Source organism: Gallus gallus, chromosome 2 (genome assembly GCF_016699485.2).
Source record: "Gallus gallus isolate bGalGal1 chromosome 2, bGalGal1.mat.broiler.GRCg7b, whole genome shotgun sequence".
Lineage (NCBI taxonomy): Eukaryota > Metazoa > Chordata > Aves > Galliformes > Phasianidae > Gallus > Gallus gallus.
The window spans coordinates 62,539,637-62,556,264 of NC_052533.1; the positions used below are offsets into that span (position 1 = coordinate 62,539,637).

At 45.4% G+C, this 16,628-nt stretch overlaps 1 protein-coding gene across 5 annotated transcripts in view; it reads right to left on the bottom strand.

Annotated features, from left to right (window-relative positions):
- The window catches only part of HIVEP1 (human immunodeficiency virus type I enhancer binding protein 1), a 119,075-nt gene extending 102,676 nt beyond the window's left edge, over nt 1–16,399 (bottom strand). For 2 of the 5 annotated variants that reach the window (XM_046932717.1, XM_046932711.1), the window contains exon 1: nt 13,305–13,409. Coding sequence is in view for 3 of the 5 variants with exons in the window: in XM_025147651.3 (XP_025003419.2) it covers nt 13,305–13,344 (40 nt within the window). In the remaining 2 variants the exon portion in view is untranslated. Of the gene's footprint in view, nt 1–13,304; nt 13,452–14,936; nt 15,102–15,656; nt 15,736–16,170 lie in introns of those variants that run through there. The other 3 variants (XM_025147651.3, XM_004939652.5, XM_015275980.4) reach the window with 3 other exon arrangements.
- Nucleotides 16,400–16,628: the final 229 nt, after the last annotated feature.

The window sequence follows — 16,628 nt, forward strand, 5'->3', positions numbered from 1 at the left end:
TACCACTATGAAAACGCAGATTTAAATGAGCAGATGCTAAATAATCCAGAAAATCTCTAGTTTTCGTACATGCTTGGCTTTCTTTGGCAGTAAAGAGAAACCAAACACTAACAGCAACAACACACACACTTTCTTTTCCTTTATCTGATTAGTGAACCCCATCACCCCACTGCTGAGTGAAACTGTCAGTCCCACAGGTACCGTGCCTAAGGAGTGGTGTGAGGGGCAGGCACATCTCCTGCACATTTCTACCTCACATCCTCAGTCTTCAGCACCCCTCCGTTCCCCAAGCACCGTGTTCTGTTTATACAGAACTGCATATTTAAATGCAGCATACAGGCTAATCAAGACGCTGAAGACACTGAATGCAGATCTGTTAATCAGAACTGATTGCTAGCTTTCCTTCCACTTACTGAGGGTTCTTCTGTAAGACATCATCATAGCTACTGTCACCAAAAGTGTATCTTCAGAGCTTCATGGAGAAAAAGCTGATCGGTTATCCTATCGGCTCAAGAGAGTTTTGTGTCAGCATTTGCTAGAAGAGCAACATTCACATTAACTTGCAGGTAACAAGTACATAACCATGCACAAACATTAACCCCTTCTGATAGCTCCAAAGCAGACTTCTCCTCTGCCCTTTTACCCTGCATTGGTAAATTTTGAAGCATTTCAAAGTTCTGCATGCCGTCACAAAATTAAGTGGTTAACCAGAAACTTTCAAGCTCAGGAAAACACTGACCTCTACATGATTGTCGAACCATTTTCTCCTGCCAAAAGGACATTAACTTTCAGACTCCTCCCTGCTCCTAAGGATTTTTAAATAGCTTTTTATAATTACCGTATCCAGCTACAGAAGCCCAACGTCACTGAGCTCAGACTATCCCAGCCCAACTGAAAACAGGAAATTTGCAAGCTGCATGCATAAGCTTTCAATGTCTGGCCACAGACAGCGTACTAAGGTTCCCTAGAAAATACCCAAACAGGTTCAATACCTGTCTTGCCCTTGATGTTACAAATATACATGGAAAAGGAAGCTGTGAGTGGCACGCAAGCCTGCTCACCACACGCTCCCCTTTCTTTACTGAAGTTCCCTTGACAGTTCAAGGCAGCAAATGGGAGCTATCTAGTGTGCAAATCTGGGCAGTGTCTTACTGAAGCACAGAGGCTGGCTGTTCAGAAGGAAAGCTGCTCAAGTGTGGACCATCAGTTGAACGGAGAAACAACAACTTGTACATGAAATGGAAGAAAAGAAGCACAAAAAGTTACTGTGTGGGTTGGGAAAGTGTTTCAATATTCATGCACCTTTCGCACTCCCAGCAGTTCTAAGTGTGTTGATACAGACATACCAGAAATATAACCATCCACATGCTTGCTCTTTTATTTTGAAGACTACAGAACTACCACTTAAAATAATAGGGTCCACTTTGGGATACACTGAAAATCCATTACGTGGCAACGCTTTCTGAGCATATTACAGACAGATATCACATTCTTCAAACCTCTGAGCCTTGGCTCTTAATACAACATGCTTCTCTACAGCAAACTCCTTGTTCTGCTTTCTCACTGCGCTGTGAGATGTTGTTCCTGAGGAACACACCTGGTTAGCTGAGTTCTTAAAGCCTCGTCACATAAACTCAGGGTCACTTCCTCTGAAGCGTCTTTCTATCTACAACTCTGATCAGTGAGAAAACCAGAATGCATAAGATGTCAGCAATATCAAAAGGTCTGTGAAATTTAAGAATAGGAAGGAAAGTAAGGGAGGAATAAAAAGACAGTACGGTTTTCCTGTTTTTAAAGCACTGACTTGATTGCTAGGAGGCCAAACGGCAATGAAGCAGTATCTGTAGACAGTGAGAATTTGTAATGGAGAAACAGAAGAAGAGAAGGAAAAAAAAGCACAAAGAAGGAAAAAAGAAACTCACGTAAGGGTCGCTAAGTAAAAAAGCTGAACTGATAGTCTTAAAAAAAGAATATTCTATTCACTTATTTTTGAAAAAGCACGGTAGAAGGCAGCCATAAGATACTGGAAGAACATTAAAAATTAAAACCTGTTTTGTGCTGTGGCCATACCCTGCCTGTGAAAGTCTCCCAGGAGCACTGGGACATGCCTGGCTCTGCCTGAGGTGCCCTCCCACCCACTTGGGCAGACAGCGTCCCTCAGGCAAAGGCCCCTAGAGGGAGATTCGTCCTCCAGCCCACAACCTCAGAGTTTGCCTGGGGAGCCTCGCTGCATATGCTAACAGCATATTGAGGAAACCAAAAGCTTCAGAAAAGGAGAAGCCTGCTTAAGGAGCTTAAAAGAGAGAAGATGGACCATTCTGGCAGGAAGCAGGTGTGCATTCAGCAGCCAACAACAAACAGGCTTGCTCTTGCCGTCCTTGGGGTGATGGGTTTCTTGCCTGTGCAGGAGGCTCTTTAAGATGCTGTCATCCTGGTACAGAACTTTGCTGAAGAGGCTCTTAGGACAGAAGTTACATCACTGTTGGCACATTATATCCCCAAATTATCAGAAAAAAGGAAAAAAAATCCACAAAGAAACACTATTTTCAAACATACCGATGAATTATCTGGACTTATTAAACATCAGAAAGCACTTTAAAGTAAGTGGATGATTTCACTTACACAGTTATATACTTTGTTTTTTATTTTTTGGGTTTTTTTTTTTTAAAAAGAAAAACACCACAAGAAAACTTACTGAAATGTTCCATAAATCAGTGCCATGAAAAAGAATACACCGACAAATGTGTGCAAGACAAATTCACTGCATACGCTGCACAAAGATTTATTGGAAAATTATTAAATCATCCCTGTAATAAAGTCCTGTATTTTCACGGTTCCTAATCTGCCTCACAAAAGCATTGTCCTTATACTGAAGGAGGCAATTCTCTTTTAAGATTCAATACATTAAACTATCACAACATGCATACTTAGCTCTGCCTCTTGACAACTGAGAATTACAGGAACATTTTGACATAGGATGTATTTTACTAATAAAAATTATAGAGTAAAATGTTTTAAACACAATTGCTACATACACACCACTGCGTTTCCTTGATAGAACCGGGACAGAAATACAAACACTTCTCGCTGTATGAAATCCTGAAGGAGGGAGTAAAAACCATACATCTGCTGTCTGAGATGTGTGCTCCTCTTCAAAAGACGCAACTGCTAGAGATTCCACAGAGGTAATGGAATAGCAAAACCACCAGAGAAACTATATTTTATGTGCCATTTCTAAACATTTCTTTCTTTTTCCTGGCTCGGTATCACAACTGCTTTACAATCTTCAGGGTAAGAGCAAGTGTTTGATCTTCCATCTGATTTAGCTGCACTCAGTAGTTAAAAACAACAGATCAACATTAACTTCTACTTCCTAGCCCCCAAAATTAGGTCAAAAAAAATCAGAGGAAATCATGTGGCATGCTCTGGATATTCCATGACTACTACTGCTTGGCAGGGCTCAAGCCACATATTTTATAGGTAACTAGGAACACATACACAGTTGTTTTGTAGCTACGTTAGACCACAGGATCCTGCTCAACTACCACTTTTTCCTCTCCGCACCTCTTTCCAACTTTTTGCAGTTCTAGCCCAAGAGAAGGATTTACAAAGGGGACTTAGCACAAGCTTATCTTTTAAACACACAGGAATTTGGGGGAAAACGGTTCACGGGGCGTTTTAACGTATGAGTTCACAGTCCTCTTCATCACACATTCTCTACTCGTGGCTTCAGCCGTCAACCAAAGATGTTAAGTGCACTTCATTATACTAACCAGATGCAATTATGAGTATAGACAAAATCTGAAGTCAAAGATTAAAGCTACACACACAAACGGACTTTCTCAGATTTAGTGTTCCACTGTTCACACCTGTGGGTCATTACAAAGCCATTTCTTTTTCAGTCACCAGAGGTCATAAGGGAAAATACTATGTCAGCACATTCCCTGAGCCATCTCATTCTGAGAGAAGCTTTACAGGCATTTTATAAGTTATTGTACAAAAACAAACAGTCCTACCCAGCCTTACTAAATGAGAGCTTCCCCACTCCCTCTATAAATGCATCACTGAAGGCTCCAAACATCTGCTGTACTTTTTTTTTTTTCCCCTCCTCCTTCTTAATGTAAATATTCTGAGTTACGGTACACTTAACAAGTGGAGGGAAAGACTGCACCTTGCGCAATTGGGAAACGTAAAGTCCAGCTGATTCATCTCCTTTAATAGAGAAAGGAAAGTCTTACTTTTCCAACTGAGCAGAGGGCCTCAATCTCCCTCTTCATAATCTCCAAAGCCATTACTGAGCTCAAATTCTCACTAGGCTGACATAGCAAAGACCGACATAGCAAAGAACGAAGAAGTCTAGGAAGCACACACTTGTATAACCAGCTCCTCGAAAATGCACAGCTCTGGAAAGTCTCATCTATGTTTCCTGGCATAAATATTTAGAGCAGTTTGCAATTTGAAATCAAATTGTCTGATCACAAGAAATTCAAGCGGTGTGCCTTCTGCACCAAAAGGGAACGATTTCAGGATTCAAACACAAACACAATGGGAGCCCAAAACCAGAGGACTATTTTTTTTTCAAGTCTACAGGGAGACTGTTCTGATGATAACCAATGACCGTGGCTAGAACAGGAGTTTTCATCTCTTCAGCAATTGAGCAAAGCGTCCTGTCAGACAGATGCTACTCCCCACCAGCAGCCTTGCATGCAGGCAGCAGAGGAAGGCCCTGAACACCTTTCCCCCCTGCCAAGGACAGGGAATGCATCCCAGAACCCAGGGGCGCTTGCCTGGAGCAGCAAGCAAGTACTTCCCATACCATTCTTCTCAAGCACCATGAAGTAGGATCAAGGTACAGTTGGAAGGAAACCGCTGCAAATTCCTTTGTTACCTCTTTCCTTACAGACAATTCATCGCAACTGAGTATTTTTAAATGCTTACAATGCACTTGGAAAGTTTATTTTGCTAGATACAAGAGGAGATCTGCAGTAACGCAGCACACAACTACAAAGCCTGGGAGACTGATGTATACACATTTTGAAAATACAAATGCAAGTTAAAACCTGCAAAGTTTTAGAGCAAGAAAAAGATAATTTGAAAAAATGTGAGACTGTAAGCCTGTCTGTCCTCTTTTGCAACCGATAATTCAGGGCGTCAGTGACCATAAAACTGTGAGGAAGCTCTGCTAACTAAGCTCTTCTAGCCTACCCAGGATTTTGTTATCTACCTGCTATTTTCTAAAGGTGACATCCTGAAAGTAGCTATTACATTGTTGTTTGTTTGTGTGGGCAAGTTCACTGCCTACGCAGGACGTTAGAACAGTTATGCTACATACGCATCCACTGCAAACCAACATCTAGTCTAAGTTGTGAGGACAATATAGGTTGGCAAGGATTTTTTCTTTTTGAAGTTCTATTCTTCTAAATGCTCACAAGAAAACTTGTCTCTCACAAAATGTAGTTGTTTCAGAGCCCCAAAAATTTGACTCAGTTTCATCCCAAAGCCAAATGCCCGCTCTAATAGAAATGTTTGAAAGAACAACTGTGGAAATCTTCCTTTTTGTTTCTCTTTTCACAGCTGCAATTACATCTTTTTTTCCAAAACCCTCTAAACACACCGAAGCTTGTGCTTCAACAAATGCCCAGTCCTGTAGCATTTCATATGCCTTGTTCAGTGAACAATCAGCAAGATGAAGGATGAAAAGTCAAGACAGAATTATCTACCTGCACTGCTTCCACTTCACTTTTTTCCCCTCACATCTAACTTGCTGCTAAGGTACATTCCAGCCCCATTCTGTGGCTGCTTTTTAGTTTGCAGGAATTATATTTTAACCTTCATTTTGCTTTTCATTAATTTCTTCAAGCTTCATCCTGATTCTAACTGCAGCAGTAAGATTTCTAATCCATACAAAACAAACAATCTGTTCCTTTCTACCATCAAGAGAAGATAATTAAGCTGCTTCCTCCAGTTTGTTTGTTTGTTTTTAAATCAACAGTCATCCCTGCAGATGCGCCTCTGCAATCCTTTTACCTGGAACACCATTTCTTTATCCCCCTTTCTAATGTTATTTTAGCTCTGCCTGAAAGCACCTATTTTTGCTACTGTCTGCATCCGGCAGGCTCGCTCTGCATTATCCCCTTTTCCTAATATTTAGCATGTGCTACACAACAATCCGTATACAGAAATATACAGTGTTGACAGTAACAACTACATTTAAGTGTGCTTGTGCTTTGATTGTTTACTTCAGCTTTAGTCATACTTTGTCCATTCTGCATGAAAGTTGAATGTCAGATTTTAGGAGCAGGTATTTTTTGTTGTTTGGATTTTCTTGTTTTCAACTAATGTGTTAACTAGGAGAAGTTCCGTTTCCTCTTGGTTTACCAGTATACTAAAATTCTCAGTCAATCCATTAGGAACTTCCATTGCTTCTTAGTTTTGAAATTTGCCAAAAGGAAGCTTTGCAGGGAAAAGCAAACAGCCCAGAAGTAAGGAACAGATCTAATGTTATCCTGATAAAAATATATACTAATCTTTGGGCAATTTAAGACTCTCAAAAACCCTGCTGCTTATACATGACAAATACATGTTTTCAGCACAGTTTCACAATGAGTTCAAGCTTCAGTTCAATGCACTGAAAGGAATATGGTTAAAAAAAAAAGGCAATTCAGTAATTCTACCTGCTCTGGGCACTTATTTTTACTCCACTCCCCACTCTTAAACCAGCACAAACACTCGTAAGCCCAAACAACATGGTGCAAGGAGGGTTTTAGCTATGCCTGCCTTTGTATCGTCGCTCCCTGGACACACACTCCTACAGCAGTGGGGTGAGTGGGACCGGGGGACTGATCCAGCCTAAAAAGAAAAGAATCACTCCCTGCCCTCAGTGTTAGCAGAACTAAAGCAACCTCAGTACCACTTGGGAAGCTATGACCTTAAAGATGTTCCTCTCTAAAGACTCTCCCTGCACCCAGGGGCTTTCTCAGGGATATTATGCCAAGCACATGAAGCAGGCTATTACAGAAAAAGGTACAAACATTTAAAACCCATAAACCTTATTCTCTCCAAAGGCCCTAGCAGCTCTTAACACCAGCACCAAATGTCCAAAAGCTCACTCAGGGGAGAGGTTTCCTCCTCCATCCCTCATGCTGTTCCATGAGGGCACAGCCTACACGCTGAAGGCCTGCCCTGCCTCACAGGGTCCCAGCACAACACTGACTCATCTGGGAAGCACCGTGGTTAAATAAGATGGAACTTCTTGGGGTTTTTCTATTTATTTATTTTTTGTCGCCGTTGTTCTTTTTTCTTTTTCAAGTTCGCTATTTTGACAGCTAGGAAGTAACATTTAAGAATGTATTTCAAATGTTAAGATGGTGAATCAAAGCACTGAAGTTACAGTGACAAAAGTAAGGTTGCCTACCCAAAGGAAGCCAGCTTGGCTCTGGGCCTTGCTTGCAGCACACCCCAAACACAAGACTAGCAGTTTATCCATCTTTTCCACTGTTCAGGCACTGAGCGTCTGCCTTACAATACTAACAACCTTATCCTCTAGGCCCTTAGAAGCTGATGTGGTATCTCCAATTTACAGGCAGGAAACGGAGATTAAAAGATATACCAAAAACGTTGGCTAACCTTGAGTCTTCAACTCACAACTTGAGTCACCTAGGCCCCAACTGAATTAATTCATTTTTTAGGGTGTTCAGCACGTTCGTGGCCACAGTTTGAATATAAAACACAAACTGCAGTTACAAAAACTGAGAATTTGTGCCGTGGCACCTCAGCTTTGGCAAAGCACAGAACACAATTAACAGCTGGCTGCAGAAGCTTGGTTTAACAGAATCACTCAACCTCACACAAGAAGCTTGGAGGCAGAGGCAAGAACAAAATGCAGCTCTCAAGGCAGTGCAGTCTTATCCATCCTGCCAGCCTTTCCTCTGTTGCAATCCACTCTCAACAGGCATTTGACCACTGCCTGTGACAGAAGAGGCCCAGCCATCCTGAGCAGTGAACAGGATCAGACCCCGTCAAAAAATGCTTACACAATCAAGTTTAGGAATATATACCAGGTAAAGGATGGCAAACTATAGCTTTAAATTCAGCGTTTCTTACACTACAGAATATCTTAGCTTTTCAAACGTAAAAATACATATATTATTCACATTACAACAGACTTTAATGGCTGCAGCCAAGAAGCTCTCTTGAAGCGTGTCAGCTTGCACCTTAAGTATGTAGAACAAAACCAAAAACAAGAGAGAGAAATTCTATCATTCTACATCCAGGGTGAGAAACATGAGGCACAGAGAGGCTGCTTCCATGGTCTACAAGGAATACGGACTACATGTTGCATTGCAGGCAGGCCTGGCCAGCCAGCTGACACCTAAAGAACCAGGAGATCCTTTTATCTTTATGAGGGAGATTTTATTTTGAAGTTATTAGAAACAATCTGATACACAAAAACAACACTTGCTGCCAAATCAATGCGTATTTCTATAACAGAGTCACCAAGACAAGGTTCTGACTTCTTGTTCCACCTGTGTCACACACACTCCAGAAATTTCAGCAAGATCAAAATACACATTTGAGCTTTTTCTACAGCACCTCTACAAAAAAGGCCCACAGGCTTGCCAAAAAGTGCAGACTACCAGCACTCCTGATGTACTGGCACTGCATCAACAGCACCTCATAGCTGCCCTAACGCGGTGCATTGTTTTTATATCAGAAACAGTACTATGACCTGAAAGTCAAGTGTTAAGCCTGCAGATTTCTTTTACACAGACCAGGCACAAGTTACAGATGTGAATCCCATAAAATCTGCTTTTTTTCCCCCTTTTTTTTTTAATGCAAATCATGAGTTACAGCACAGCACAATGATCGATTCTCAAGTCTTACAGACTACATGACTAAGCACTAATACAAAATATTAACCCATCAGCTTCCAATGTCAACAGGCTTGTTTCAATATTGAAAGCACGTTATAATTTTCAACCAACTCTAAGAGCCTTTGCTAAATTACTCTGAAGACATAGCAGACACCTCACTCTCCTGGGAATCAGACACAGAATGTATCCAGCTTACCAGCAACTTTAGGCACACCTTTCAGATCACAGCAAAGCTATTAAGCTATTGAACAAAACAACTTATATTATACTCGCACTTCCTTAACAAACACAAAGCGTTAAAAAGGTTTAGACACAGTTCTTGAAGTTTTTGGGCCCATCCACCATTCGTTTCAAACAGAAATATTCAACTGAGGAGGAACAACAGAAACAGCAAAAATTTGTATTTTTTAAATAAAAAGCTTATCTAGGAAAAAGAACGACTTCAGAATATTTGCAACAATTCTAGCAGAGCTGTGATGCACCGATATAAACAGCATACAAAGAATAAACAACTTCTCAGTTTAATCTCTACAATTGGGTACACCAAAGTGAGCAAAAACATGAGCTGTTTTTCCTCCTATATCCTCACAACCATCTGACAACAAACCAAGCTCACTCTGTACTGCTAAAAGCATGATTCCCTAATACAGCTGTACCTCGGGGAATACATTTCTGCTTCTGTGAAATGTTTGCTACATCCATGTATCAATGGGTCATGTAAATACGTAGTATGACTGCACACAAAGCAGTCTTCTACCAGTCGCCTAAAACATGACACGACAAACAAGGTTAATTCTAAAGAAGACAACGCTCTGGCTATCTTGTAAGCAGTAAAGGCTGCAACGATGCCACTGCTTCCAGCCCACCTCCTGAGCAAGACGGATGTTTTCCTCTTTGACAGCACACTCATTTTCTGGAGGATGACAACACTTTCGTTAGCAACGCGATATATGGCTGAGACGTCCAAGGGGCTAAGACAACATCAGGAATGTCTGCCTATGAAATCCATTCTGGTCGCGTAGCTGACAGGTTACTCAGATATCTGGTTAGTGTTTGGTTTTTTGTTTTGGTTTGGTGTTTTTTTTCCCCCCTTTCCTTTTTTCATCTTAGGTCTGATACCACACATGATTCCTCACCAAAGCAGTCCCCTGCTGATGCTAATGCTTTTAAACCTAAGGACCTATTTGCACTGAGAAGCAGGGAAGACTGACGTGACAAAACAAAATAACGAAACAAGCATAGCATAGCTGATGCCTTACTGACATGAGGCATCAGATATAACATGCTCATTCAGCTGCAGTCGAGCATTAAAACCATGTCACTAGCACATAATCATGAAAACAAGCAGCCGACTTATTCTGTTGGTTTTACACATATATTTACACACATATATAGAGATAAATACATTTTATTTGCAAAGTAATGCTTCCCATATCCTGCCCTCCTGACACAGGTTCTTTCCTGCTGTAAAAATCAGGTTAGTATGGCACTATATATTGACTCATCTATAAACAGAAGGTGGAAGCCAAGACAGAGGAAGAGGATACAGGACCTCTTCACACTCCAAAACAAAAATCAAACACACTCAATAAGTAAACAAATTTGATCTTAACAGAGGCTATCCATGCTCTCAAAAGCATACAAAATAAGTAAGATAAAGCCATGTCAAAAAAAAAGAGCCTTCAGGTTTCTCGCCAAAACCTGAAATTTAGCTCTATATATTAAACAATGCTATTTCATTTTCCCCAGACAATAACATTACTTACAGTAAACAAAGGCAACATTAAAACCTTCAGAATTTATTTCTATTCTGCAGAAACCCACAAATTAACTTTTTTTGGAGGGGGGGGGGGGGAGGGGAAGGAGGAGGAGGTGAAGTTATGGGTTTGGTTGCTTTGGTTTTCTTTTGCTTCAAAATTTGTATACATATTTTAGGTTCTTAGACTTGGTTGTTTATTCTCCAGGCTGACTTGGAAAGCAAGTGCAAACCCAGCAAGTCACCCAACGCACAACAGAGCAGCCAAGGGTTGTTAGACAGTGCTCTCAGAAAAGTTAAACATTGATGGACCCCAGACAAGCCCAGGTAAAGCCACTGGCCATTCGATCACCGTGGGGCAAACAGAGGGGTTGAGACAAGGAAGGAAGAAGCCAGGTAGGGGCATGGGGCATTCTTAGCACAGAGTGCAGGAGGTAATAATTAAGTTTAGGCAATGTAAACATACCTTTTATCCTCAGAACAAAAGCCACTTAATATTACATCTTTATTTCATCTTAGATCACAGCCACACATCCTTTTTACAGATCTAGCTGTTATCCGTACCAATAGCCATAGAGTAAACACCACAGACATAGAACACGTTTGTTTGGGTTTTGTTTTGTTTTTTAACTTTTAATGGTTAAAACTCTCAATCTGAGGCTGGCCCAACTTTCCATACACAAAAATAAGCTGTGGGAGAACAGAAACACAAAATCTTTCCGCCTCTTCCAATTCCATCAAAGCCTGATGTTTTCAGCGAGCATCTTCTGATATATTCTCAGAAACAAGTAAAATGAGTAAAGAAACTGAAATCCAGCTTTCCTCATTATCTAGACTAAAAATGGAAATAGGGCATAACTAATGAGAAGTAAACTGATTTTTCAAATCACTTCACCTCTAATAACCCATTTAGTAGCGATGTATGCTCACAACATGTTGAAGTTTGTAGAATCTGGGTAGTTTCAACAACCATTTCTAACTGTTAATGAAAGGTTTCCTTGTCCTTTCGAATTATGGGCTCATCCTGTACCTCCAACATGTAACCCCCTTTGATTTATTGGAAACCTCCATTTGTTGTGGAGAAATATAGATTGATGAAAACTTCTATAATAGGGACAATAGAAGCTAAGCAACTGGGGAAATTACACAAGGAAAAGAAAAGTAATTATTTGCTTACACAATTAAGAGTTTAATTAGATTATTTATTTTAAGCATTTACTGAAGTGAGCACAAAGCTAGAAAAAACTTTACATCAGATTCAACTACTTTTCAGTTGGAAGCAATACGAGAATAGATAACAGAGCACTAAAATCAGATCACCTTTATATTTGATCAGAAGACAATGGCAGCTGTATCAGCAAGCTGGTAAGCAGCAATATTGAAAACTGGGGTCTAATTTATTGCTCAGACAGGGAAGTAGCATCACCAAACATCAGGCACTGCTAAGTGCCTGCTGTTGCCTTTCCCCATCACAGGATCTGTGATGGAAGTGGATCCACCGTGCTGAACAACACTACTCAGCGCTTCCTGAATGAAGACACTGCTAAAATGTCTTCTACAGCAGAGCTGCCACGTGTTAGCAGTGATACAGGTCACAAACACAATGCCTTTGGTACAGCTGCATACACCACTGCTTAAATGCCTCTCAACTGTACACTAAGTGAAACACAGGCTTACATTTGTTGAGTGTTGCTGTTTAAAAAACAACCAGCCATCAAAACAAAATGTAGCACAGAAACAAAGGCTGCTCCTGCCCCTAAAACTTTATGTTGATGTTTGTGGTTTGTCGTTGCTTTTATTTTCTGAAGGGATGTTTCCCTACTGCAGCTGTGAAGCTCACCTTAAAAGGGCTGATCACAGCCACACGTGAGGGTGCAGGTGGAAGCATGATCTCCTGACTGCTACTGCTCAGAGCAGCAGTGGAAGAGTGCTTTCCTTCTGCACACACATCTGCTCTTCAACTGATCTGTATTTTTCCCCTTATTTAATTCCTCCAGGGCCACTTTGACCAAGACAGCAACAAACAATCGTAAGATCGGATTTCTGGCGTTCATCTGCCACCCCTGGCTCCGTGCAGTGTGCTGGGATGCTATTCAAGGAGATGCCCAGTTTACGAGGGTGGGGGTCACTCACACGCCTGCTCCTCTCTGAGCTCAGCTGTGTGTGAGGGAGGGCAGCAAGGAGGCCAAGGTCAAACCCAGAGATTCCTGAGGCAGCACGGTGACAGAGATGATAAATAGCGTGGGGGCATGCCTAGGAGGAGAGCCTGATCCCCCCCCAACAGCAAGGCACACCGATTACTATTAAGAAAAACAAGCCCTGCCTGACAGCTCTCACACTGCCCCTACATTACACACTCAATTCCCACCTCCTGGTATATTTCAACTGTAAATTCTTTAGTATGGAAACAACGCTTTCCTTTGCATTTTCCAAGCTCAAGCTGGCTATTGCTCTAAGCATAACGAGAGCGCTGCCATGCACACACGCTGCAAGAATAAGAACACATTCTGCTTATTTCTCTCAAAATTTGAGAAGCCTGGTTACTCCTAGAATTGCTGGCAAACAGCGTTTGGATCAAAACAACCTCCTTAAGCACACATTCCTTCCATCTCCCATAGCCGGAAGCGCACCCAAGTCCCCAAAAAGCCCTTTTTCCTCAGCTGACAGCAACATACCTCTGAGATTTCTGGGATGTATCTGCTTCGTCCGAGGCATTTTCCTCTAATCTCGTACACCGCTTTCTCCTCCCAGAAATGAAAAGCACAGCAAGCAGAGAGGTGGCAGCTCCATAAACTTGTCAGAGGGGTCAGTTAATCCATATGCTAATAGAGAAAAAAGAAAAAGAGAAGTTAAGAGATGTATGAATTAATAAGGGGGAAAAAAAGATACCTACCTGCCTAAATCAGCTATGGAAACAAGTGAGGAGCACGACATATTTCTGTACCTCTCCTTTTACGGAGCAGTGCGTTCAAATACCATAAGAAAATTAAATAAGGGTGACACTCCTTTAGGGATCTCTCAAGAGGCATGAGAAAACCAAGCTCCTTTTTTCATTTTCCACATTCATCAGCTGTTTCCGAGCCCGAAAACGACTTCCAACGACTTACGTCCCACGCAAACAAACCCAGAAAGCTAAACTAAATTTGACATCGGGCTTCGAGATAAGGGATGTTCATCTGCAAGGGGGAAGGCAGAACTGGAGGGCAGCACACCCCACTGGCACACACAGGGCAACCCACAGTTCTGGAGGGACTCCTGGGGAAGCACTATACACGCAGCAGGGAACAGAACGCTCCCAGCACAGAAGCTCCCTTTCGCAGTGATCTGCTGGTATACTTCCAGCGTGCTTCATTACCTGAAACCCCTTATAGACCCATGGCAAAGTACTTAGAGAACTTATAGAGAGAATAAGTGGAGCTGTTGCGCTGTTCCAGCTCAGCAGAACGAAATGCCACTTATTTTTGCAGTCATACTACCTCGAGTTGAGGCATTTTCTTAGCTAACACTAGGAAGAATTTATTCGGATTTATATAAACTTCAGAACAGCTCTTAATATAGGCACAACGACTGCTGATAGGAGACAGCGTGTAGGGTTTTAAGCATTTTCAAGCCGGACAACGACGTTTCTTGTAAAAACCGAATCCAGAACCCCTCCGAGCACTCCACTCGCACCCCCCAGCTCAGAGAAGCATTAATGTTTAACGCTGCTTTTGTCTGCGGCCGCAGCACGGACCCAACGAGGGGCAGGCACGGACACAAAGGGAGCAACAAGCGGGATGTGCGGGATCGGGGACGGAATACCGAGCGGGGGGCTCCTTTGTGCGAAGGATGGGGGTGGTGGGGAAAGGGGGGGGGGGGGGGGGGGACGGGCGGCACCGCGGCACGGGGAGAGGAGAGAGGGAAGGGAAAGGAGGGGAAGGGGGGGGGGGGGGGGGGAAAGCATGAATGAATGCGGAGGGCGGAGCCTGGGAAAACCCCTCCGCAACGCCGCGCCGAACACCGAACAAAGCGCTGCGCGTGTACGCGTCGGGGGGGGGGGGTTGGGGGGAGAAGGGGGGGGACGGACGGCGGCGGGGCCGGAGAGGGGGAGGGGGAGAGGGGGCAGCGCAAGGGAAAAGAAAAACAAGAAAAATATATTTAAAGGAAAAAAAAAATTAAACATTAATTTAAAAAAAAAAATTGAAATCGGGTTTAAAAAAGCGCTCGGTCCCCACAGGTACGGAGGTAGAAGCGCCCGCATCCCAGCTCCAGTGCCGCCCCCCTCCTTCCATTCCCGGACCCCCCCCCGCCCCGGGCCCACTACAAACCTGGCGGAGGGGCCGTGGCGGCGGCGGCCGATGGCGGCGCGCGGGGGGGCGGGCGGCAGCCTCCTTCCCCTGACAGCCTCCAACACAAACATGACCCAGCGCCGCCGCCGCCTCGCACGGCCCCGGCCCTCCTCTTCTCCTCTCCTCTGCTCTCCTCTCCTCCCCGCGCCGTGCCCCCCCGCCGCTCCCGGGCCGGCCCAGGCTCCGCCCCCCGGCGCCGAGGGGCGGGGCGTAGCCGGGGGCGGGGCGGGAGGCCCCCGCCGGGCTCCCCTCGGGGAGAGCCGCGCCGTGACCGGGGCAGGGCGGGGGGGAGGGGCCGAAAGGGGGGAGGGGGGCGGGGGGGGTGTTTTACCGTCCCTCACTTTCTATTGCAGGAAGCTGGGCCGGAGCAGTGACGTCACCGGGTCTCCCGGCCACGCCCCCACGCCCCGCCGCCGGCCCGAGCGGGAGGGGGTGGGGGAGGGGTCACCGAGGGGGTTTCCGTGCCCCCCAGCGGGCAGCACCCGCGCTCTCTCTCCCGGAGCCCCGCTCCGCCGCCGTCGGGCGCCGTGCGCGTCGCGCTCCCCCCTGCCGCCGCCCGGCCCCCGGGGCACCGGCACGGCCACGCACACGCAGCGCCGCGGCTTGACGCGGAGATCCCGGAGGTTCCTCCCTCTCTCCCTCCCTCCCTCCCTCCCTCCCCGCCCGGGCTTCCCCCGCGGCCCCGCCGGGGGAACTCACCGCCGCGCCGCGCATCCTGCGGCCGGGAACTTTTCATGCCGGGCGGCAGCCGGCGGCGGCAGCGAGCCCCTCCGCCGCTGGAAGTGGGCGGGGGAGGAAATACGAGGAGGAGGCGCGTCGCGCTCGCCGCCGCGGCGCCCCTTTTTTGGCCCGGGCCGCGGGGAGGTGGGAGGGGGCCGGGGGCTGCGCTGCGCCCATCAGCTGTGCGGGGCGGGCGGCCCCGGGCTGGGAGGGGCTCCGGGAGGCACTGGGGGGGGAGGGCGGGGATCCTCGGGGTCCGCCGTGGGATTTGCGCCGTGCCTGGGTTGGGAGCGGGGACCACCGTTTGCAGGGGCGTTGAGTTTTGCGGAGGTCCCTTTATCTAACAGCGTTTAATCGCACGAGGCGTTTGTGAGCGTGACGGGAGAGAGAGAGAGAGAGAGAGGTGGGAAGGTGCAGAGCTGCGTGCGGGCGTGGGACCGGCCCTTGGCCGCAGCCTCGGCCATCTTCCCTCTTGAGCTCGCTTAATCCGTACCTTGCAAACGCGCAGGGCTGACGAGGCGGTGGGCTCCCTGCCTCCCGTCCAGGAGCAGCGTTCCTTCCGCGGGAGACAAAAGCCCAGGGGGACAGCCCGCTTCGAACCACCTGGAGGTGGTGTGCATCACCATCGCTAATGAGAGATTTATGGGAGGATCGGACCCTCAGGGAGCACCCCTAGGAGGAACATTCCGCTGCTTCTCGTCAGGCGAGATGAACTCCCCGGCAGGGGCTTTGTTCGTCTCCCTCTGGCTTTCAGATTTAGGGCTGCTGCTAAAGAACGGAGTTGCCACCAGGCTGATCACGTTAACGTGAATATGATCCAGCAGGTGCTGTTAGCTTAAACTAGTCCTCCAGATCTGACCGGTTGCTAACCTGAGATCAAATGACCTCTGAAATTATCTCCAGGCTTTGACTTGTCCTGTTCAGCTGTCCTATTGAATCTGTCCCACTGGC